At 36.9% G+C, this 24,311-nt stretch overlaps 1 protein-coding gene across 3 annotated transcripts in view; it reads left to right on the forward strand.

The window, feature by feature from the left end:
• The first annotated feature begins 1,370 nt into the window (after positions 1-1,370).
• LOC111269994 (protein diaphanous) overlaps positions 1,371-24,311 on the forward strand; it is a 24,934-nt gene continuing 1,993 nt past the window's right edge. Inside the window, exons 1-15 of one of the 3 annotated variants that reach the window (XM_022849973.2) lie at positions 1,371-1,673; positions 5,135-5,236; positions 5,373-5,439; positions 8,958-9,242; positions 13,318-13,416; positions 14,386-14,579; positions 15,363-15,429; positions 17,210-17,796; positions 17,940-18,349; positions 18,677-18,853; positions 20,308-20,679; positions 20,841-21,209; positions 21,343-21,583; positions 21,690-21,933; positions 22,139-22,382. In XM_022849973.2, coding sequence (XP_022705708.1) covers positions 8,964-9,242; positions 13,318-13,416; positions 14,386-14,579; positions 15,363-15,429; positions 17,210-17,796; positions 17,940-18,349; positions 18,677-18,853; positions 20,308-20,679; positions 20,841-21,209; positions 21,343-21,583; positions 21,690-21,933; positions 22,139-22,382 — 3,283 coding nt within the window. In that variant the 5' untranslated portion in view covers positions 1,371-1,673; positions 5,135-5,236; positions 5,373-5,439; positions 8,958-8,963. The remainder of the gene's footprint in view (positions 1,674-5,134; positions 5,237-5,372; positions 5,440-8,957; positions 9,243-13,317; positions 13,417-14,385; positions 14,580-15,362; positions 15,430-17,209; positions 17,797-17,939; positions 18,350-18,676; positions 18,854-20,307; positions 20,680-20,840; positions 21,210-21,342; positions 21,584-21,689; positions 21,934-22,138; positions 22,383-24,311) is intronic. The other 2 variants (XM_022849984.2, XM_022849966.2) reach the window with 2 other exon arrangements.

The raw sequence follows: 24,311 nt of genomic DNA on the forward strand, positions 1-24,311 counted from the left end.
GATTGGTTTAGCCATCACATGGATATACATTCCTGTAGTACACAATACTCGCTATTTATTAACCTTATTTTCTACGCGCCAACAAGTCTATGTTATGACAGTATTTACTATATGTAGTGTTCTTGCTAAAGTTATACCTGTCGGTCACTTCCCTTTTTATTATCTTGATCTAACAGAGAGATCAGTTTTTGAATATGCTTTTTTCGGGCTCTCAATTCCGAATTTCTAATACATGTTTGTAATATGTTATGAGGGTGATGTGGGCTGCATTTTGGCGATTTTTTTTTTAACCAATTGCTAACTGTCAAGGGTTTATTAGATCCCCATTTACTGTAGCACATGCAAGTACTTAGTATTGAAAATAACTTAAGCTTTAGTAAAATGTTATACAAAATCAATATATTGCACATAAATATTCATGAACAAAAAATAAACAAATGAAGAAAAAAAATTCTAAGCTTTGTTGAATATGTTCCAGGAATCGAATTAATAAAAGAGCCATACTCTCATTTAATACATTACATATAAGAATAAGAATATACTAACAAATCACTTGTTTTTAATTAAAAAAACCCTTAAGTATTAATTATGTCCCGGGAACAGGGTTACTAAGTTAGCCGATCACCAGTCTCTATGAAAAAATATTTTTTTTTAAAAGTTTGACAACAACCGACCCCATTTACGCACATCCCGACGACAAAGTCAACCACTTAACATTAGTAAAACCCCACGTAACAACATCATAGAAATTAAGCTCAACCCACTGCTAACAAAAATTTAGAGTTTTGTACATATATTCATATATATGTGCGAAGGTGTAGCCGATTGCGCTTCTTCCTCATTGCAGTCACCGAATTTGATTACAGCCCACTAAAGATACTGAAGTCGAACTGCGTCGCTATTGTACTGCATCTCTCAACCCGAGGTGATTGATTTCTTTCGATTGCACACATTCACATCGCATTTAGAACGTTACCGATGTAAATAACCAATTATTATGATAGCAACTACGTCAAAAGAAATTATTACGAGTGTTGATGGTTACCAGGGTCCTGATGCTTCTTATAAAATCTTAAAGCGAATTTCTGTGGCTTCAGACATCTCGCTAAAACTTCCAGCAGGAAGTTTGTATAAAAATAGATAAAAACTCCAAACTTGTGTCAGTAACAGACGTCATTTATTCACTAGCACCTTCTGAAGCTACATCTATGCAGGTCCTAACTTGGATGTAACGTTGTTGTTATCTAAACAATAATTTAACAGGTTCTCTCGTTATCCTACTGATTTAAAAACCCCGCCTTTATACTAATAACAATCAGCAGACGACGGCTATGAAATTTGTTTAAGGTCCGTTGTTTTGTTTGTTTTTGTCTGTCGCGGGGCAGTGCCAATGTCCAGTAAGTGCAGAGGGATTGCGACAACTTGTATCAAGCAACAAGTGTTTGGCTAAATGTCGGCTTAATATTTTTCGCTTGTTTGCATATGTTAATAGTTTCGTTATTATTTGAAGTGCCCGTTATCTGTTACAACTGTTGAAACTTTGGACCAGTGAAACTACTTGTGATTTTGATAATTTAGGATAAGTGGCGCTTATGTGTCTTGTTCTGTAGCAGCGTGACGTGTTTTGTTTTATCTAGGAGAATGTGGCTATCAAAGTTCTCGTGAGATGTTCGGTAAGTAGAGCCGGACCTAAGACCGTTTACTAGCGAATGAGAGCTACACTAACTAGCTAGTTATAGTAGGTTTGGCCAAGTTCCTTTTTATCGATCGAATGCAAAATCACATGAAATCATGTGTCATATGAATGCATGCATATGCATCTGTTTGGTAGCTGCGACCTGTCAAAACTCTGCGTAGAAGCTATAAGAAAGTATTCTTATAGTCCTCAGACCTTCGCGGTTTTTATTGAGCAGCACCAACTTCTAATACTGTTAAGTTGCTTTGTTTGCAAACTTGCCATGCAATGTACACTACAAGTCTAAGCAACGTTTTTTATATATTAAAGAGTATTGAACAAAAAATTGTCTTTACAGGTATATGTGTATTTACATTTGTGTATCAAAGCTGTTGTCTTTTACCTATCAAGAGTAAATAAATGAATAAGGAGTTGTCATGTACCTAAGAGGCTCTTTTTTATCATAAGCTATTATAATAACTATTATAACTTTAATAATAAAAATTAAAGTTATAATAGTTATTATAATAACTTGTGATCATTACGTGAAAATACTTGCAAAAAATAGATTTTTTACATATTGATCACAAACCGCCGCTTTTTTTTTAATAAAGTAATAATAATTTTTCTTTATTACTCTCACTAGTGACTTGGAGCTCGAATTCACGTATTCTTTTTTTAATAATTCACATTGCATTAATTAGTATTATCAACCATGCTGGTTCTAATACTTATCACTAGGTATACGAGTTTAGGGTGCGGATTATCCTTCGCGGATCGAAGCTGAAAGTTTTGTTCGAGAAACGAATTCAGCTCCTGGTCATACAAATCGAGCATATTCCCTTTTTAGTTGGGCTTAGTCCGTTATAAATTGATAATAATTTAAGAGCAACCTGCAAGGAATTTCAATTTTCACTGCTTCTAAAAGGTGTTGAGAGAGACAACAGATCTGCAAAGCCGACCTTACGTTTTTTATAGAGCAGGAGCTCACTAGTAAGAATACGGGGTCATATCAGATACGCATCTATTGAGTGGGGTGACATGGAATTTAGGACAGCTCAAAAGGTGGCTTAGGGAGCAGACAGAAAAGGCACGAAACGTTCAGTTGCGCGCCATCACGAACTCTCCTTCTGTTGCATGTTGAGGCCGTTTTCCAAAATCCAACAATGTAGAACCTTAGCAGCAAACAGCCAATTTTACTGAGCGCTATCGTTCACTTTGTGGGGGTGTTTTGGAGTTTGCGATCCAAAATGAAAAACCCCGCACTTCTAAAGTCTGGGGCGCAATTTTTTTCATCGATTACCGATATCGCACTTTTAAGTTAGTTATCACTAGTTATCATTACACACAAGTCATTTTAGTTAGATATCACTCTTCTTTTTCAGGCTGCACAAGAAGTAGCAGGTCATAAGACTTTCTCTTGGAGTCAACATACACGACGTCGATCTATAGCGCTTCTCCGCTTTTGTTAAGAAAATAATTTGTAGCTTATCAACCCTTTTTATAAGCTAATTTTTACAAGGCTGCACAATGGAAAGAATATTGGTTTTTATTAGTTAACTATATATATATATATATGGTTATTATTATTACATTTATTTTTCTAGATGTTGAATTAACTAATCTAAAGGCGGTTCAAGTATCTATTCAGCATTATATGCTATCAATTAAGGTCATTAATTTTGCATCACTTTTTTGCACCTCTTAGGTTTGAGCGCAAATTATACATTACATATATGACAAAAAATACATTTTGTCAAATATATGGAGCGACAATGAAAAATATTTTGGAAACCGAGAAATCGCTGTAGAATAAGACGCTGTAGAGAAATCCGTAGAATATTATATTTGAGTGTCAAGTATTTTGTGCCATAGCTCACAAAAATTAAAATTTACCATTGAAAAATTACCAAGCTCGTTGTCAGGTTTTCAATGATCAAGAAATAGACAAGGGAATCATCAAATAATATCAATAAAAAAGCACTGCGCTAATTTTTTTTACTAATCTTTTTTTTACTTGTTTTTCTTTACTTGTAAAAATTAATTAAGCGTAATTTTGCTTGCAAACAAAATTCAAGCCTCGTGGTGTCAGAATTTTGTAACAGGTCACAACTGACACAAAAACTTTAACTCAGTTAGCAGGAATTAACGTTATGTAAAGTTGCCTTATTTCAGTTCCTATCTTTATGTGATGACCTATTTATGTTCGAAGTCCAACTGCACTTCGAACCAACGTTAAGAAAAGCTTCACTACATTTTTTGTTATCAAATCTCATCCGTCACTTGATTTGTAAGTCTTTTTGATTTTTCATTCGACATTAGTATTCTGTAAGAAGCCGTACTTATCTATTATCTCACAAAATTATATTTGAAATAAAATTTTGTCATGAATATATGGTGCAAATAAATGTTCAACCCAGCCGCCCACCTGTTAGTGCAGAACTTCAGAACTAACATATTTATATTTTATTTAAACAGCCAAAGCAGTACTTTACCTCTCTTTTACTTGCTCTTTTGTTTAAATTCAAATCTCGCCCGTTACTTTATTTGTAAAACCCTTATAACCTTTAAGAAATTATACTTTATAGTATAGGAAACCTGATCACTAAAAAATCTTTGTATTGCAACAATTTCTACAACTGTCACAGTAGAAGCCAAGTTGTCTTAATAGTTGAAGGCTGGGCATAATCAAGGTATGGTTTTACTTTCTAGGTGGTAGTTAGAATAATTTTGGATCTGGTTTTTGATCTGATATATTTTATCTAGGTGTCTAGTTTTCGAAGGTAACAAGTAAGAGAATAGTGTCAGTGGCAGGGTGAACTGAGAGAAGTTTAAAATGATGAAGTCAGATTCGTTAAATACGTGCATTACATGAAGTCTACATACCAGAGTTTCTAGTCCTTAACGATGAAGGACAGTAATCAATTATAAAGTGATCATTTAGTTTGGTAAATTGGGTACATTAACTAATTATGGAAACAAACTTTAGCAACTAGGGCATGAAACTTAGGCTTTCCCTGTAATTTGATTTACAACTTTCCGTTCAAATATTTTTTGGTTAGCAAGTATAAGAAAATCAGTAAAAAAAAAATTCTTTGATTCTTCAAGAAACGTCGGCGACTAACTGTGTGTTTTAGCCAATTTGTGAGTCTAGACGAAGTTTTGAGGTACTTGTACTTACAATATTGGAAAATATGATGGAATACGAAAAATAAAGTAATACAAATTCAAAAGGTTAAGGAATCAGAATACTAAAAATTTAAAGTACCAAATTGGTGAAGCTGACTAAGCTGAACGCTAGTTTTTTTTTTATGGTAAAGTGATCAGGAATCAATATGGCCGAGCAACACAGTTTTACTCGATTTATTAGGTTCCGTTCCCTGAAAGTTTTATTGCGTCTTGACACCGCTAATTTTGGTTATCATTGTCTTTTATACGTGAGAAACTTACCTGTTCCAGACGACGTACTTCCAGACGCCGAATCGAACACTTTTAAGTGCTTCGTATCAGTGTAAAAGTGATCTTGTGAAGTTGTCAGAGATGAGCACCAACTTTCGCAAGGTAGTAGAAGTTGTGAATCAGGAATGAATTAACATTGTAATGAAAATCTAGTGTTGTTGTTTACGGCTTACATCCAATACCTTTTTAATTTAACCGTTTTAAGGATGACATAATGTAAGGGTCTATTATTTTGCAGGACAGGACTTCCGGCTCATTTCCTAGTGTCCTTTTTCGGGCAACACAGCTTCGACGCGGAGCAAGAAGTAAGCTCTTATGCTGGTGAATCTTGTGTTACCGGTAAATACGGCCAGTGAGCATCCTGCGTTCTTCCCGAAAGTCAAATTTGCCTTGCCAAGTTTTGCACTCGGAAAACTTTTATCACTTTTAGCCCAGATACAAACTGACAGTGTTGTACGGTAACTGATTTTCATTTATTAACTACCACGAATTAAAGTAAAAAATCTGTTTTACGCGTTCAGAACCTATTTCGTATAAGGTGTATAAAGAATATTAAAGAGCAGAAGTGATTAGGAAGAACCAGGACATATCACAGAACAGCTGTTTCTTCAAAAATTTGATCTTTATTAATACATTGTTATGACATCCTAGGGATTTGAGCTATATCAATAGGGACTCAACTATCAGTTCCAATGAGAACGCATATATTCAGCTATTTCGAAGTGCCTCAAACGTTTTTTGATTGAATGACATGATATTCATTATCAGCTCTGTGACCAATCCTCTAATAACAGTATAACGATCTATTTACGCCCAGAGGTGCTTCTGTTTGAAAACGCTGTAGCAAGTTATGAAACAAATTTCAGCTGAGCTGTTCATAACAATTGTGTTATGTCTCATCCAAAGAGAGTTGCATATTTATCGTTGCGTAGTGGGCCCAAATCAAGGACACAATGTTCAGTCTGTAAAACACTCAACTTAATCTACGTCAATATGCAGACATGTGAACTCATGCATACTTATAAATTCATTCTTCGCCTGACTACCAAGTCAACAAATTAACTTTATTTCGAGGCAACAACTTTAGGATTTGTTTTATGCGATATGCCAAGTTGTCTTCTATTTTATACGTAAATGCGGTTATGCATCCATTAAGGAAGTTAGCAAAAAATGTTTTTTGACGCAAGACCTGTGTCCTGTTGGTACTCGGTTATTTGGGTTTATTTAGTAGACTGTGCATTGAAACATGAGAGAAGCAAACCATGGCTAATTTTGTCCATTATTAGAACAAGTGATGCGTAGTGAAATATAAATATTTATAAGTCTTATCGTCTTGGACTTTCATTTTTGAGAACTTTGGTTATTTTTGGTTTTAAAGTCAAGTTGGTCCCACTTCTAACGACGACAACCGAAAATCTGAAATCTATTGGCTGCTGGAAGGTATTTCAGTATTTTTGCTGCTGTTGGGTTTGGCCTTCCACAAAGCATAATTTGGACCAGCAAAGGTTTACACATCTAGTCGGTCGGGCACAATGCCGCACCAACGAAAATGCCATGGAACGTTTAATACGCAATTAACTATATAGAACCAATTGAGTATCTGTAGTGAAGATTATAAGGCTAATTTGCAATCACCTGCAGATCTATTCTCTCTAATTTCATAACTCTCAATTTATACAAGATGTCCTTATTAGGCCTTAACCTGGCCATACTCGTAGAAAGACGCCATGTAATGATATGCAGTGTCCTAAGTGGATTGATTTCTATATTATCATGGCACCGGTCCGTTTCCAGTCGTCTTGCAATAATTACACTGTCAATTATTCTGCTATTCGCTTATTCTATGGAAAGACTTCGTGCAGCATGTTGTATCTGTTCCTTTTTTCCAACTCAACATAGTGGATTGTCTTACAAACCTCACTTGTAATCAAACACAACAGCCTAAAGGTGCCATTTGCTTCTTCTTCTTAAATATCCTTTTTTTTCGCATTATTCGTCTATCTGCACGTATTAGTAAAAAGAATGTCCATCAAGGTTATAAAAAGCTAGATCTCTCAACATATTATCGGCGGCATCTTCTATAATTTTCACATTCTTAAACTTCTTTCAGCAGAACGAATTCTGATATGGTAAACGCTGATTTTTTTTACATTTTTTCGTCAGCATACTTATTTAAATTGAGGCAAGCGCCAATACAATCTATGATTACTCTGCCTCATGGATAATAATTAATAATGCGCTGCTGTAAAAGTCTGACATCTATCTACGAATGGAACCATCTGTGATTACTGTGAAGATTCATTGCTCTTTAGAAGTCACAGTCGATGCAACAGTGGGCCTCTGTTCTAAACTGAGATCAAATAAAAGCAAGCATCTCTATTTCTAATTTTTTATTCCCACTCAAATCATGCGGTGCCCAATTGTTCTATTTTTTTTTACCTTCTGTTTGACTGAGGTGACCAAGTATGAAATTTTCACATGCACCATAATTGAATACTAACACTCATGCAATTTAGGACGGGTTGGCTTTTGCCACAGCTTGGAGCACCTTACTAGTTACCCTTTCACGACACCCATTTTTGGGTTCAAAATTTCTTTTTAGAATTCTAGAAAGCAAAGGCACATGGTGCTATTAATAGTTGAACTTTCACTGAAGACAAAACTTAGACGGCAAGCTGTGGGTGCTGCTGTAGTTTCTAGACAGAGGTTTTATCTGTGAACCATTTGAATTAGTTGATATTCATGAATCGTGTGCAAAAGGCCCAAATAACAGTATTTGTGTAAATCGCATTAGATTCCATTGATCATTAGCATTATGTTGCTAGCAAAGACCACTGGCATTAGTAGTTTTAACCTTTCTAAAAATACGTTGGTACTAATCCGGAAAAAACGTCACTCGTTTTGAACAAGCCTGGGTGTAAGTTGAGATAATAGATGAGGAGGTATACACTTAAGCCTCAATTTAGTCTCATGGTAACTGTTCTTGACGGAAGATCGGGGTAAAGGGTTGAGTGTGCTTCCCGGAGATCAACGCCGCAGCCTGGGGTATCTGTCATCGTTACTGATTGCGCTACCTCTTATGTGCATCCATTAGGCTGAAATAACCAGAAACGATTATTAATTTTCAGAATTTTTTATCTTTTGTCTTATTCGAAGTTCTGCGTACAGTTGCAATAGTCGAACTCATTCGGGATACAAAATGTCAGTTGTAGCTAGAACGATGGATCGCAGCCACACGTTTTGTTTTCAAAGCAAAAACCTCTGCCATTTTAAAGGCCACTGGCTCTCAGACATGCGTGAACTAGCTTGTCCAAGGAATACAAGTGATCTACAGGCGCTGCACTAATAGTGTAAACACATGCAAAATGTTTTGTTTGCAATGTCTTTCCGCTATGCATGTCAGTTGGTCCCATATTGAAGAAACGTGGCTTGTTCCTACATGAAGTTGTAAGTGCAGTTTTAAAAGCCAACAATTGAGGTATACAGACAAGAACGATGGACGCAGGTTTACAGGCGAATTTTTAATCATGTATCTTGCTTTCGAGTTTCGATTTTTTTGTGCCAGAGGTAACCTGTGCATTTTTGCATTACCCCACTAGCGGCTGCAATTTTTGCAGATTAAAAATCGAGTCAGTACAACACGCCTCATTGTGTAAAACAGAGAGTATCTGAGTGCCTTTAGTGGGGTAATACCGATTGGACACACGCCACTTTTATAGGATTTTATCTTGGAAATATTATTTAGGTGGCTTGGACTTGTAGTGTCTCTCAGCGTTAGAGATGTAATTTTAACAACATTTGCACTGTTGTATTCTGTTTACAGCTGGATATGTTCGGTACCAAGAAGAGCAAGAAAGGTCAGTCGGGGGGTAGTGGAGGTATATTGAGTGGCGTCGTCGGAGGAACTGTCTCCGGAACCACCGGCGGAAATGGAGGTGTCGGAATGGCTTCGCTTGGCAGAGCTAAGGCTCCACTTTCACTACAGGGTTCAACGCCTTCAATTACCTCGCAGGATGATGTTAACGGAAACTCTGTCCAGCTCACAGCTCAACAAATACTTAATGCCCTGCCGGACAGCGAGGTCGAACGCAGATTTAAGGAGATGCTGGTAAGTAAACTGGCAGTAATAAGCAACTTTATATAAATAGTTATTCCTAAGACGTTTTAAACGATCTAAACGTTTTATCTACATTACATTTTTATACGTACATATGAAAATAGGTAGTAATATATACACTTTTGACCTTTTATTTTCCTTTTCATCGAATCAACGGACATTCTATGTGCCCTGAAAGAATTATATTAATAAGCTTCTACTACTTTGTGCTACCAATAATTTGGATATACAACCAAATTCGTTTGCACAAACGTTAATAAGAACATAGTGAGTCTTAGTTGAAGTCGACTTCTCTGATTCAGTCGGTTTTTATTTTTACTATATTTGTATACGGGCCTAAGAGGTTCAATGACTGAGTAAAATTTAATTCTGATTATAAGTCATATATGGTCATGACAAAGCTGATGGGCTGATTGGCCAGTTTTGACAAGCACCACCTTGTGGATGACAGCTAGCTCTGGAATTGGCGGTCTGTTACAGCCGGTTATGCCACATAAACTACTTCAGCTGTCGTTTAACCGAGAGACCTCAAAAAAACCGTCAGTAAGGTAACCAGACTTCCTTCTTTTCAGCCATTTGATTCAGATGACGATTGTGAAGAAATCTAAAAATGATGCTACTTTGTTTCTTGTTTGTTGTAATTTGAGGTATGATTATGCACACCGCAAAGTCGACTCCGTTGACACTGATGACCGATGAGCCCGAGATCTGCAGCCTTTTATTGGTTAGCGGAAGCACTGCGGTACGCTCGTTGCTACCTCGTTAAGCTCTTTAAACAACGCAGTATGAGCCAGCGAACGCTTGCTTTTGAGCAGCCAAGCCAAATATCCATTCATAGAAACTCGTTGCAAAGATCTTGGTGTTATTGCCACATTTCGTTTGTTGCTTGCATGTTAAAACTCCGCAACCCTTAATGGATGTTGTGCCAATAACTTCAATAGCAAGAGAAATAATCCTAAATAAATACTTAGATGTTTTCTAGTACGTTTATAACAACCTTCACGACAGCAAAGCCTTGTTAGTGACTATGTGAGACTAATAACCGTGAGCTTAGTCTCATGGTTATTAACAATATTGCTGCAAGAAGAGCACAGGCGTGCTTGAGAATGGAGCAGCATTTTGCTCAGATTATAGAATCACGCCAGAAAAAAAGCCATTAGAGAGATCAGGTGTCGTCTGCGTTGAGCTATCTACTTAAAACAAGATTCGCGGCATGTTTGAACTGATACAGTCAGCTATATTGCATGCATTGGTATTTAGGTGCAATGAGTAGACAATGCGTTGGTCAAAGCTCTGCGGTAAATTTTTATATAATATAGACTGCTGCCTGGCGGACCTTGTTGTCTTAGTAGGTAAGCTACATTTTCCAAGGGATGCGCGTGTCGTGTTACGAGGTTATCATAAATGAATGGCTATGTGGGGTTGAAAACGGAAGTACGGTTTCAAATAAAAACGTCCTCCTAGATTGGTCATCAAATTAGTAGCACTTCACAAGAACTGCTAAACCGTTATAATTAGAAAAGTTATGGATACTTCAGAAGTATACTTTAACGACCTAGGGTGTACATGTAGTTTTGCCAAAGAAGATCTAGCTTGATTTAATAAATGTTAGGAAATTGTATATTTCTAGTGATTAAAATGTTTTTGACATGAACATGCGTAATATGTATATGTATAATCGTCAATGCAAATACATATCTGACTGAATAAATGAGGCTAATTTACTAAAATTTTTCTCTGGACTGAGCAGTAGACTGAAATAAAGCCTATATAACTAAAATTATCTGGGAAACCAGATATGTGGGAAAACCGAAGCAATTTACAAGGAAAAAGAGGTCAAGATTCGCTGTTATAGCCTTATTGAACATAAGGAGCTGAAGAACGTTGAAATATGCTTGATAGAATACCAAGTGGAACGTTGACTGTAAATGGAAGACATACAAATTAGTTATCGGTTAAACCAATGATTGCAGTAGAAGATTTAGTATTTTTCACTGGTATTACACGTACAAGAAAAGTTTTTCCCATTATTCTTAAATGTTGGGAAATAAAACCTATTAATTTGCCCTGTTATACGCAGTTCTGTCTTTACTCTGCATCACTATTGTCTCCTCTTAGCCATATTCCAACCTATTTTATTACGAATTCAAGGTTTAAAGTGGATGTATTGTTACTCTTATTGGATGCTAATTTCGATATCACATAATACAAAAATATACAAACATGTTCAAAGAAAAAACGTATGAGCATTAAATATAAAAATCAGAACCAGTCGCAAATTAAGCCGGAAGGTTTGCCATAATTATTCGCATTATAAACTCTTATTTCCAGCTTGGCCTTAAAGGTAAATGTCAATATCGGCAGATTTCACAATTCTGTAAGAAGAAAAACAAAATTTTGAGTAAAATTTTTAACTGGTAACAAATCGAAGTTATTCAAGAAATAGGCGGTTAAAAACTGACCTAGACCAATTATAGGAAATAAACTAAAGAGTTTGAGATAAAGAAAGCGTAAATGATTCAAACATAATGAATGTACATTCGGTATCGTATTTTATTTTGATGTGTACAACAAATTATATTCCAATATATTTGTTTTATCGATTTTCAAAAGACTGCAAATGAATATGCTCGGTGCCTACACAGAAATCTGAGTGTCTGTCTTGTGTGTCGTTCGACAATTGTGTGCAATTTTGAATGAAAATAATTTTTGCTTAAACAACTTCATGATATGTTGGTAATAATGAATAATTGTTAACAACAACTCTCGTTCATCTTTCAGGCAGCTTTTCCATCTTATTTTTCCCAAAGTTATCATTTTTATCTGTAATCAACTGCTTTAAATGTTTTTTTATGTCTTCTAACAGTACAAAATTATTCTTTTGAAAGAAGTTCTGCAGAGATCGAAACAGATAATAATCCGAAAGGGCAAAATCAGAACTAAGGTGGTCAGGCAAAGTGTCCCACTCAAATTCATATAATTTTTGGCAGATTAGTCAAGATGTGGAAGTCTTAGCATCGTCGTAGTATAGCCGGACCCTTTTCTTATTCGCCATAGCCAGGCGTATTTCTTGAATGCTTTGCCTTAAAGGGTCGAGCTGTTGACAGCGCTTGACTGAGTTAACATTTTGGTTTTTGGAAAAGGCTTATGGAAGAACAGTTCTCTACAATTCGGCCCCAAAGAAGATAATGCAGAGCATTACCTGCTTTGCATGAAGTCTGGCTTCAATTTTTCCTTAAATGACACTACAACGTTTGGGCCCTTATCTACTTTAAATAATGTTTTCGTAGATTGTTCAACTTGTAATTATTCTTGCAAGAAAAGGTTGTCTTTGCTCAATTTTAAAAGATGTTCGGCCGTGCACACATGGTTTACTAACTGGTAATTCATCAAATCATGAGGAACCCAGATATCTGCTTGATGGAGGTAACAACTTCTTGCTAGATATCCGTGAATAAGTAATTTGGATACTCCTGTGTTTTGTGCAATCTAGCAAGTGGTTATATGTTAGTACTTATCGAGTACAGTGAGAATTTTGACAGTTTTCAAAGTCAGAGGGTCAACCTGCGCCATGTCTTGTCCTCGATGGTGGAGTTAGTAGTTCAAAAACGACCGAACCACCGGGAACAAAGGTCCGTGTACCCCAGTAATTTCCCCACGAGTTCGGGTCGCATTTAGTCCTGTCCAGAAACAAAACTTCAAAATAGATGCTAAATACACTTTTGATATCTTTCTCTTTAGAAGGTTGTGCAACTTGACTGGGATATGCAGTCGAATCGAAAGTAGTATCATAACAGAGCCGGAAGACAGCCGTGCAAAGAAAGTGCTTTTATTCCATTACTCGACTTTGATTGTTTTCACAAAAATAAACTATTTTAAAATTTGGAACGAACTTATGGAACAATTCAGTATTCGTGACATACTGAAAATAGAATCGATGCTCATCCATCGTCATTAGAAATAGTGCTTAAAAGCAGTTACATCAATTTTTCACACAGGTCGCGTTTATATTACGGTTTTTACGTTTAATAAGAATAAATGCCACAGCAAATGTTCTTGTTTCCAGGAGGACATGAATATAAAGTCGGAAGAGAGTTTGCTGACGAAGACGATCCAGGAAAAGCGGATGATGCTTTCAATGAGAGAGACGACTGGAACAACAGTGGTGAGTCTGTTTGCTATGTGGACCCATGCTTTTGAACTATTACATAGACACGGTTGGTGGACTGATTTTCAAAATGGGAACAAGTAATCTAATATCCTCGCGTTTATAGTACGTCCCTGTTATTTTTCGTTGAGCTTTTGTTTCGTTTTCGACGACTGCAATCTGAGTTAAAACAACGGTATTTCCTATGTTTTTTAACGAGGGGGGGATATTTCTCTTATTTTCTACATGGATTAGACAACACTTTGAACTAACACCTTTCCTTTCTATGACTAAAAGTAAATCTATGAAGTTGATACATACGATATATTGCACGAATATGGTCTCCAGATGGAGAACTGTCAACTGATATTATTTATGACTGAGTTTTTTTTGTCGCTTACAGATTTTTAGGAGAGTGACTTTAAATTAGGTATTTTTTCTGTGATTATTTTTTTCAAATTTTTAAGGAAGCAATGAGAAAATCGATTCTAAAAAACAAAGTTTGTTAAATTCGAAACTTCGTGATGGAAACTATATTGGAAGTATTGATGAAAACGAGAGCATTTTGAAAGAAATGCATTATTTTTTACCTATATAGAGAGAAGTGATAAAGTGCACTACGTAGATTCTCCTGGTGCTTATTAGAAAAATGGCTATATAATTCTTATTAAGTGCGGTCTTAGGTAGTCCTTCTAGCGACCATCAATAGTACCATGCTTAAGAAAACCCAGCGCGCCGGGAACTTTACTTGTAGAATATAGGACTTTCTCGCCGATTCGCCTTCATTCGTTATATTCTTAATAAACTACACTTACATTTGTGCATACTGGATGTGAAAATATTCAATGATATGTGTCTTACTTGCCTATATAATGACGTATGTCTTTTCTAAAATTTAGTAGTTGTTACGTTGATTATTATGGGACACCGCTTAATCAATATAATATTTACTGTCCATTTTACTTTATCCATTCTTCCTAATTACAGCGTGGAAAGTTGGAAACCCCCTTCGAATTTATCCAGTGCCTGCGTAACGAACATCTCAATTCGGATAAACTCTTGAAACATTGTGAAAGTCTGAGAATTGCTTTAACCAGCAATCCTCTCTCATGGGTCAAAGAGTTTATTGACAAAGGCGGCACAGATGAAATTCTCGCTTTGGTTCGGAAATGCCAGCAAAAGTAAGTAAAATCAATAGCAAATACATTTTTAAATATATACATAAGTATAGTTTATTTATTCAAGCCTTTAGGCTATTTTTCTATTATGGACTCGTCGGCTGTATGATGCTTGTGTATTTGGTGGAATGTCGTTGCTAGTCAAAGTTGTTCACCTGCACACTTGTCTGAATAATCCACGTGGAGTGGTCAGTAATCCATTGGGATCATAGTGAAGGCAATAGTAACTCTTCCTTTATTTCGAAAGTCCAAGATAAATTACACAGATCGGCAAAGTCGTCAATTTCAAGGTTTCCAAACTATAGTTAAGTTAGGTAAGATGTCAAGTTGATATAGGAGTTGTATATACCTTGATTTCCTTCTCAGTGCAACCAAAATAAAGTTTCAGCACAATCATTGTTATATTTTGATAATATCTTAGTGTAGTTCATTGTGAAAAAAATATACTTGCAACCTTGCGATGCATTTACTGTTACAGTCGGTTTTCGTGATATCAACACAAGCTTGAATCCTCACTGCGGTTAGGAATTCAGAGCACATCCTATTCAATAGATCCCTTAATTTTAAGCGAAAGGCATTGCCACTCTTTATCTTTCCGAAGTTGTTATTTTTCGGGAATTTTTGAGATCCTTTGATATTTCCGTTTTACATTTTCAGTCAGACGCATTGTTTTAAAACAACCAATTTGTTATTTGAAATTTTTAGAGCCCACTGTGTATCTGTGAAAGTGTAGTTCTATCAGGAAATATATACTTTTAACTTCTTTCATTTTTAACCCTATTTCAGCAAAAAATTTAACGAGAAAAATGAAATCGACTTAATTCGATGTTTCCGGGCTGCCATTAATAATGGGGTGAGTCAAAGCTGATGTTTCATGGAGTTTTGTTACTAAAGACACCAATAGTACGTCAAACAGCACTATGTACACTATGTATCTATCTGTTGTTCCATATTTTTATATATTCAATGTATACTCTTTGATCGACATATCTATTATTACGGTTTTTTTGCCCGAGTTACAAAACTGTACCTTGAATTCGAATTCTAAAAGTGGTTTGCCATTTTTGGAAACTTCCATTTCGAATTTTAAAAAAAGAAGAGACATTGTAAAAACTCTTAAGAAGATAGCAGTTCGAAATAAAACAACTGAGTAGAAAGAATTATTTTAGAAAAACTCGTCTTAAGGTTTGGAAATCACCAAAAAATATTATAAGGATTCACATGCTCGTTAGGAGGCGCTGCCGAACTCGGTATACCATTTTTTGTAACAGATCGAGTAATGTCGAAGCGCGTCAAGGTGCGTGTGTGACACGATTCTTTTTTTCTAACTGGCCTCTCTGTGCAATGCTGAAGATAAAAGATTTTATTTGCTCATGTATGTCGCTGAGCATAACTGATTACTTCACTTGACTTTTACTTAAACCTCTAACTTTAACATAAAAACGAAGATAGATTAAAAAAAAAAGAGATAAAGACAAGTACCACGGCAGGACCCGAGAACGTGTAAATTTAGTGGGTACGGTAGCTAGAGCACGTTGGCTCAAGTCCCACGCTATTGTAGTCGATACCTAAAAGTCATGCTCTGTGTGGAATAATATTTAGACATTAACTCAAAGAAAGGATAAAAAAAAAGAGAGAAAATAGTTTTTAATAAATAATTGAGAAACGCTTTCGGCGAACGAGAAATTAGTAAGACCAAATTATGAGTGATTGCAAGTGGTATAGTACAGAAAAGAACAGTCGTCAACGTAGAACAATCGTGTCCGTTCGGATTTGGCTGACCACCATTCATGTAGTGACAGCCACTTGCATTTGACGCTCGAGTAGAAAAGGGACGAAAAATAATTAATATCTAAACAAAAGAATAACGTATAAACCAAGCGTGAGAGTATAACATAACCGCATTATTTGTCTTGATTAATATTTTTAGATTGTATGCAATTCGCGCGTGTTCTTTTAAATCTATCATTGGTCTTTCTTTCAAGTCGTTCAGTATGTTTTTATTACTTTATATCCTCACGGCTTTCATATAATAAATGCTTCTACCGTAAGAAATATGCAAAGAGCCTAAGCTGCCGTCTTTAAGAACGAATCCAGCAGGAGGTCGTTGAAAACATTATGTATGACATAATTTTCATGTGATCTACGAGGTTAAAAATACATTTTACAGTGACTATAAACTCACGGTACTGCGTTTGTAGCAATATAGTAGATATTTTTCAAAGTATGCGTCATAATTGTCACATCAGTGTGACCAGTCCATTAAGCTTTTTAGCAGGACATTTTTAAGCTAGCGCACGCATGGTACATCTTCTTGCACATTGTTTACAACTCTAAAATATTGGCCGCGTTGTGCCATACGTGTTCCGACACGGTTGTTTGATTTCTACTAAAGATGTGAGCTCAACGACGGTACACTCCGTCTCTCCAACGCACTTGCGCAAGCTTATTAATAAAAGCCATTATGTTTGTTTAATGTCTCATGTATGGTTTAAATGAGTATTTAAAATGTCAATCCTGTATAAGCAGAGTTGATTTGCTGCTCTTGTTCTTTTCTCTAAGGTATTTTATAAGTTATCTAACTGCGTATCGTGACATAATAATAAATGATAGATGTTACTTTGTTATTACAGTATGGTACGAAATACGTCCGGGGGCATTCAACAGCACTACAGACGATTTGTGGAAGTCTTCGTCCGGATCGACCATCTCTTATGCTTGAAGCGGTTCGACTTATTGCGCCATTTTGCATCATTGAGGGAGGACAGTCTGCAGTATTGAATGCATTAACCCTCACAGCAGAACAGCAAGGTACTGAAAGGTTCCGTGCCATTGTGGAGGGTCTAGATTCTGATCAGGACGCACTTAGAAAACATTGCCTGCAAATGGTAAATGTTTTACTAGATGTTGAAGATTACGACTTTCGGGTGCACTTACGAAATGAGTTCATGCGGTGCGGAATGCTCAGCGTATACGAAAAACTGATAAAAGAAGAGCACTTATCTGTGGATCTCGGACGACAGTTCACGGTGTTCAAGAACTCCCTCGAAGATGATTTTGAGGAGTTGACGCAAAAGCATGAAAATATCGCCCAAGACTTCTTTGATCTGCAGGAATGCTTTGATATGATAAAGGCCAGCATTACGGATACACCAGCTGCCTCTGCATTCCTTTCAATTTTGCAGCATCTTTTACTTATTCGAGATGACGCCCAAATTAGGTATGTACTTGTTCTTTTACGCATTTATCCTTTAATATTTTGTACGCATATGATTTCAGAGCTTACACCCTAAATACTGCGGTTAAAGAGCTAAAAAGCTGATTCTGTATTGTAGTAAAACGACCTATATTATTCTTACATAGGCCCGCTTACTACAAGTTGGTGGATGGGTGCGTGGCCCAAATTGTATTACATCGAAACGGGGTTGATCCCGATTTTGGTTACACCCAGAAGTTTCAAATGAATGTTGATGAGCTCATTGAGCGCGTGAAGGGACATTCATCTGGAGAAGATATCAATATTGAAGCATTGCAAAATCGTCTTGAAGAAGCGTTAACACAAAAACAAGAAATGGAAGCGAAATTAGCGAACTACGAAGCCAAGCTCGGTCAAATTTCGGCCCAGGGATCCCCTGGAAAGGCATTGCAGGTGCCGGCAGGTTTATTGATAGGACAAGGGATAGGGCCACCTCCTGGTGCAACCTCTTCAAATGGCGGAACATCGGTAGTGCCACCGCCACCGCCACCCCCACCGCCCCCGCCCTTTATGCCAGGTAAAGTATTTCACTAGCTATAAATGTTGAGATCAGTTGTCAAGACGATTCTAAATAAGCGTGTTATACTAGACAACTTTTCCTCCATTTAACACATTTGTCAAACACTTCACTAGGTCACGTAGAATTGAATAATTTAAAACTTATCATGAAATCTTAAGTTTCGTGGTATTGAATAGTGTATACACTACTTTCACTTTTTTGCTATAACTCACTATATCTTGAGTAAATATACTTTGGCCAACACCCACATATCTACATCCTGGTAACTTCCAGTTATTAAGCGTTGTCACTTTTTTGTTATACTTTTTACCACATTCGTGGCAGGCATGGCGATCCTTTCAGCTCCACTTTCAGGTGGAGCTCCTCCACCACCACCGCCCCCTCCTATGCCTGGGAAATGTTTTGGAAGTGGGTTACCTGGTGCTCCACCTCCTCCGCCGCCACCTTTACCTTCCCCGCTTGGCGGGGTTCGAGCACCTCCACCGCTTTCACAAACTCATGGTACGTATCGACGTACCCCAGAGCGTATCGTCAACTAAGAACCATTAAGATAGTTTCCTTTGCGTATTCAAACCATTCTCTATTGTTTCAATGGACGATTAAGTCTCTAGCTAAAAAATCAGAAGTTGCTAGCCTAACTCCCCACTATCTGCACAACGTATATTATAAAATAAAAAAGGTTTGAGAAGTATTTTAAAGATCTTGTCAAGAAGAGCACCCTACGAAGAAAGTAATCATGGCAACCGCTTCGCTATTGTGACGGTACTACCAACAACCGGTGACGCGAACTGTCCAGTCCGGTTAGCTTGTCACATGGGGTGTAGATTTACATACGGAGTCATCCATCTAAATCCGAACTTTTTTTTAATGAAGATTGCATTTATGTAATAGAAACAGATAGCTCGACGGGATTTCTTTGTATACACTTGAAGCGTCATTCTTTATGATTATGCTTATTTAATGTATTTGCTACTCATCTTAATTACATCTTCAATACGGAGCCTATATCGCTCACTAAATAATTTCAAAATATTCCTTCCTTAATCCGCAGATAATTTGCTAATGCAAACCATGCGCTAAGCGATATCGGTACTTGTCGACTTGTAGAAACGTTGTTCAAATAGGCAGGATACAAAAATTCCACATAATTAGATTTTGGGCTAATAGCAGACCAAAAGTCCCTAATATTCAAAGACTCGAAACGATTTCCAAGTTTCAAGGGCCCGAAACAGCAAATATGTTTTAACAATTGAAGGCCGTGAAAAAGCCCAAAAAGTGCAGGACTACTTAGAAAGCCTAAAAAGAACTAACCAACAATAACATAGGCCGTCCACTTCGGGCGAAGGGCAAGTTTTACCCTGGCAGAAGTTCGTTAACCGTGAATAATAGATAATGACTGATCGTTTTTGACGTTGCAATCACAATGCACTCCTTTCCTCCTTGGAACGAATCTTTTGTCGATTGGTGCTGATTTCGAATGAATGCATTCGTAAAACCGTAGGAGATTAGTCGAACGAGTTCTGATTTAGTTGATCGACCCTCTACGATAACTGTCATCCACTTTGGAACTTAACTGTTAGCCTATATAATTAGGTCAATTGATTTCGTCTAAAATATATTAAGAACGTTTTCGAGCCATATTTTGTATAGTTATATATATTTCGAGATAGTTATGATTGTTGCGGTGCTAGGCTTTTATACAGATTATAATACATTTTTGCCATGGCACTCATTTTCGATACAAATATTTAATTGTGCGAGTTTGTCTCAATGTCGTGCACGGTTTGATTTGGAAGTTTCTAAGAAACCTTTTACACGTGCTCCGTATTTTTCTGCATATCAGACTTCACCATTTGACCTCCTGCTGTCTGTACTGTCCTTTAGTTTATACTTTTATTTTATTAAGATTTATTAAAAAGTCATTAATCTATTTCCTAAAACGATTCTTTTGTTAGGTTCTGCCCCTCTCCCACCTCCGCCACCGGGAGGTGCGGCAAACAAAATGCTCGGGTTTGGTACTGTCGCTGATGTTCTTCCCTTCGGTATGAAACCCAAGAAGCAATTCGAAATATCTGGGACCTTAAAACGAGCGAACTGGAAAAAAGTGAATCCAAGACAAGTAACACAGAAAGCCTTTTGGCTTCATGTTGATGAAGAGAAGTTTGTAACAGATGCGTTACTGGAAGAGTTAACATCAAAATTCGCAACTGTGCCTGCAAAGAAGGAGATTAATCGCAAAGATGACGGCACAAATGGAGCTGCTGTAGGAAGTAAAAAGAATTCGAAGGAGCTTAAAGTTATCGACGCGAAGGCTGCGCAAAATTTGAGTAAGTTTGAATACAATATAATAATTTTCTGTTATATCGTCATATATGTACTATTCTCTATGATGGAAAATTCAGACACTTTTTGTTTCGCGACCTAAGTGATTCGTTAGCTGCATTTTATGTTTATATATGCCCCACTTTCTTTCTTTTTATATTAATAGTGATTATGCAGGGTTCGCTGAAGATGTCCGCTGAGGATATAAAGACATGCCTTCTCGAGGTGGACGAAAGTCGGCTGCATGACAGTATGATACAGCAACTCATAAAGTATATGCCGACGCAAGATGCACTTAGTAAGCTAGCGAACCTTAAAGAAGATTCGAGTGAACTACATGACGCTGAACAGTTTGCGTTAAGTCTTGGCTCGATGAAACGCCTCCATCCGCGACTGAACTCAATATCATTCAAGCTGCGTTTTCAAGAAATGGTTAGTGATATCAAACCAATGGTTGTTGGAGCCACGGAAGCTTGCGAAGAAATACAAAGTAGCAAAAAGTTTGCGAAACTCCTAGAAATTGTCTTACTATGCGGTAAGTGATAGCGCTATAAAAAATTAAGAGTTTCGACTAAATTATGTGTACTGTAATATCACATGTACTTCGTACGATGAAAGAGTTAAAAGATATTAAAAATGGTTCTAATATAAGGGTTCTATTATAATAGGTAACATCTTAAACACAGGCACAAGAAATGCTCAGTCAATTGGGTTCGATATCAGTTTTCTGCCTTCGATGGCTAATACAAAAACTGTTGATCAGAAGTCTACCCTTGTCCACTTTTTGGCTGACTACATTGAGAAACATCATCCAGAGGTGCTTGGTTTCGGTGACGAACTTTCCTACGCTGAACGCGCTTCCAAAGTCAATGTAGAGCAGGTTGACAAGAACCTAAATATGATGAAAAGGTGAGTAGTAACTTAAACTAATTTACCATGCTTGCCTTACTTTATAGCAAGTGCTTATCGCATTTTTTTATTGACTCGCAACTAATTTTTCGAACAATCGTTGCAGATCACTGGAGGATCTGAAAACTGACTTGAAGAACTTTAGACCCCAGGGTGAACGTGATTATTTTGAGAAAATAATGCAGCCTTTCTATGAACGTGCTCAACAAACATATGACGTTCTGAGAGGAATGCACGCTAAGATGGTGCAACTTTTTGAATCGCTAGCCGAATACTATGTATTCGATGTAAAGAAATATACTCTAGAGGAGTTTTTCACGGACATTACAAACTTCAAGAAGCAGTTTGATGTAAGTCTATATTTTTCGGCCCAAACGGGCCATGGCCAGAACAAGTAAGCTTGAATGTTTTAGCTGTTTCGAAGTCAATAGGATATTTATAGAAATATTGTGGTCGCTTGATCACGAGCGTTGCAGATGCTGATGTTGAATACAATATAAAATGACAATTTACCCATATGCTGTTAAGAAAAATAAATCTTTTAACATTGAGTAGGTGGCTTTCACTGAGAATATAAAACTTCGAGAGCTGGAAGAAAAACGACGTGTTGAAAAGGAAAAACGTGAGAAGGCTGAAAGAGATAAAAAGGAACGAGCACAGAAGAGGCAACGGCTCACCGACATTGACGGTGATCAGGAGGGTGTTATGGACAACTTACTTGAAGCCCTGAATTCGGGTGCCGTTTTCTGCAGCAACAATAACAAACTGCGCCGGAAGAATAACCGAAGCGCGAATTCAGGTATGATTTTTCTTCGTTGTATAAGTGTATCGAAAAACGCTACATTTTAAGGTTTTAGGCGTTTCGAAAATATGGCACGCGGTTTTTTTTGGAGGCACTGAAGATATCGGTTAAATCTTTGGTTAAAGATCAGAGCTGATACCAAAAATCATGTGCTGCCTATTAGCATGCTTCTAAGAGCACTACTACATGAGTATAATGACTGTTTTTTAACATTAATCATTCCATTAGTTGATGGTTCGAGAACCTACTAGGGTATTGATGCTCAGACAGGTACTTACTGATTAAAGCATTACATTGACCGTTCCGGCGTTATATAAATAGAACGTCCTCTACAAGTAGCAACGACAAAATTATTCAACCAACTTGTAAATTCGAAAAAGAAAATATGCACCAAGCTATTATGTAGTCTGGTGTATAGGCAGTAACATTTATCTCGAGATAGATGTCCCTTTCTCCTTGCCTATCCATTCTTCCTATAAATTCTACCTCTTCCTTCTTCATAAGCTAATTGTGCCTTGACCTCAGGATATATAGAGATGTTTCTGGTCCCTTTGGATACTTATTTTTCGTACAAATAAATACTGACTCTTACTTTCGTCTTCGCGAAGGGCAGAAAGCTGACGAAGCAGCTCGAGATATTTGTGTTTTATTGGATTTAGAGTGTAGTTAGACTGAACATGTTTGAGAAGACTGTTCAAAAGCAGTTTACGAAGTTCAATTATAGCATCTTGCAACTAAATGATGTATCTTGTTCCTTTGCCATCTGTAGTTGTTAGGAGCTACATAAAAGGTTTTTTAAAGGAAAATGTTAGACAAATGACTTCTGGATTGGCTGGAAAAATTAACCGCAGTAATCAAAATATCCTGCAGGATCTTGAACTTACGGGGCCTACACAAAATGACTAGACGTCTGCTGTTCCATAAACTGGCTGAAAGGCACAGGAAAGTACATTAAGGAAAGGACATTATCTCTTAATAATTCGACTGATACCGATAACATTCAGCCAGTAACAGGTTCTTACGCAGAGTTGCTACGGGTGACGAAATGTAGTATCTCCACATCAATATAACGCAGCGAAAGGGATAGATGGCCTAAATCTAAAGACAAGTGAGATGTCTGTCCTACATACTTAACGGAACGGATTTGATAGATAAGGCAAAAAAAAAAAAGAGAATGCCAAACCATACATAGAAAAGGAGTTACTAAAAAAGTCGTCCTTCAAGAGGTAGAGTAATAGGCTCTTTTGTGTACACTATATTCTCCAAAATTCGTGTCGACAGATTGCCATCTTTTTAATTATTAATAAATGTAATTCATAACAGAATATTTAACATTAAAAAGGCTCCCAAGAACTAGTTGCACGGGTTTTTCAGCACGAAACCTAAAAATTTCCGGCGAGACGTCATAAATAAAATATTTCAGAAATGGGTTAAAGTCATAGAAGCTGGTTAAAAACATCATGAATCATCTGTAAAATTTTAGCAAAATGCTGCGTTTCTTTTGCAAGGCAAAAAACGCAGTGGTACTTCAACCTAATATAATCGATGTAATGATCTACCATTATTAGTCGTAGCGTTACCTTGCTGAAATTTTAATCCGTGTTGTTTTCTTTTGTCTTGCGACTTGCATTGAATACAACACCAAGCAAAGGCGTAAGATGGTGGTGCGAGGAACAGTTCAAGTCTTTGCCTCCAGGTGCATAGAAAAGTCAACACTCTGGACTGTAAGAAAAGACACTGTGTACATGAAGAGTGCGCCAAATGTTGATATTCCGGTTTGTTCCTCTCTCCTGTGTTTGAAAATAAGGGGACGCCAGTAGACTATTGAGCGATAAATATAGCAGCGTTTGCTATTTTTGAAAATGGAACGCTACACTTTGGGACAGCGTATATATATATATATATATATATATATATATTAAATGC

Source organism: Varroa jacobsoni, unplaced genomic scaffold (genome assembly GCF_002532875.2).
Source record: "Varroa jacobsoni isolate VJ856 unplaced genomic scaffold, vjacob_1.0 scaffold_155, whole genome shotgun sequence".
Lineage (NCBI taxonomy): Eukaryota > Metazoa > Arthropoda > Arachnida > Mesostigmata > Varroidae > Varroa > Varroa jacobsoni.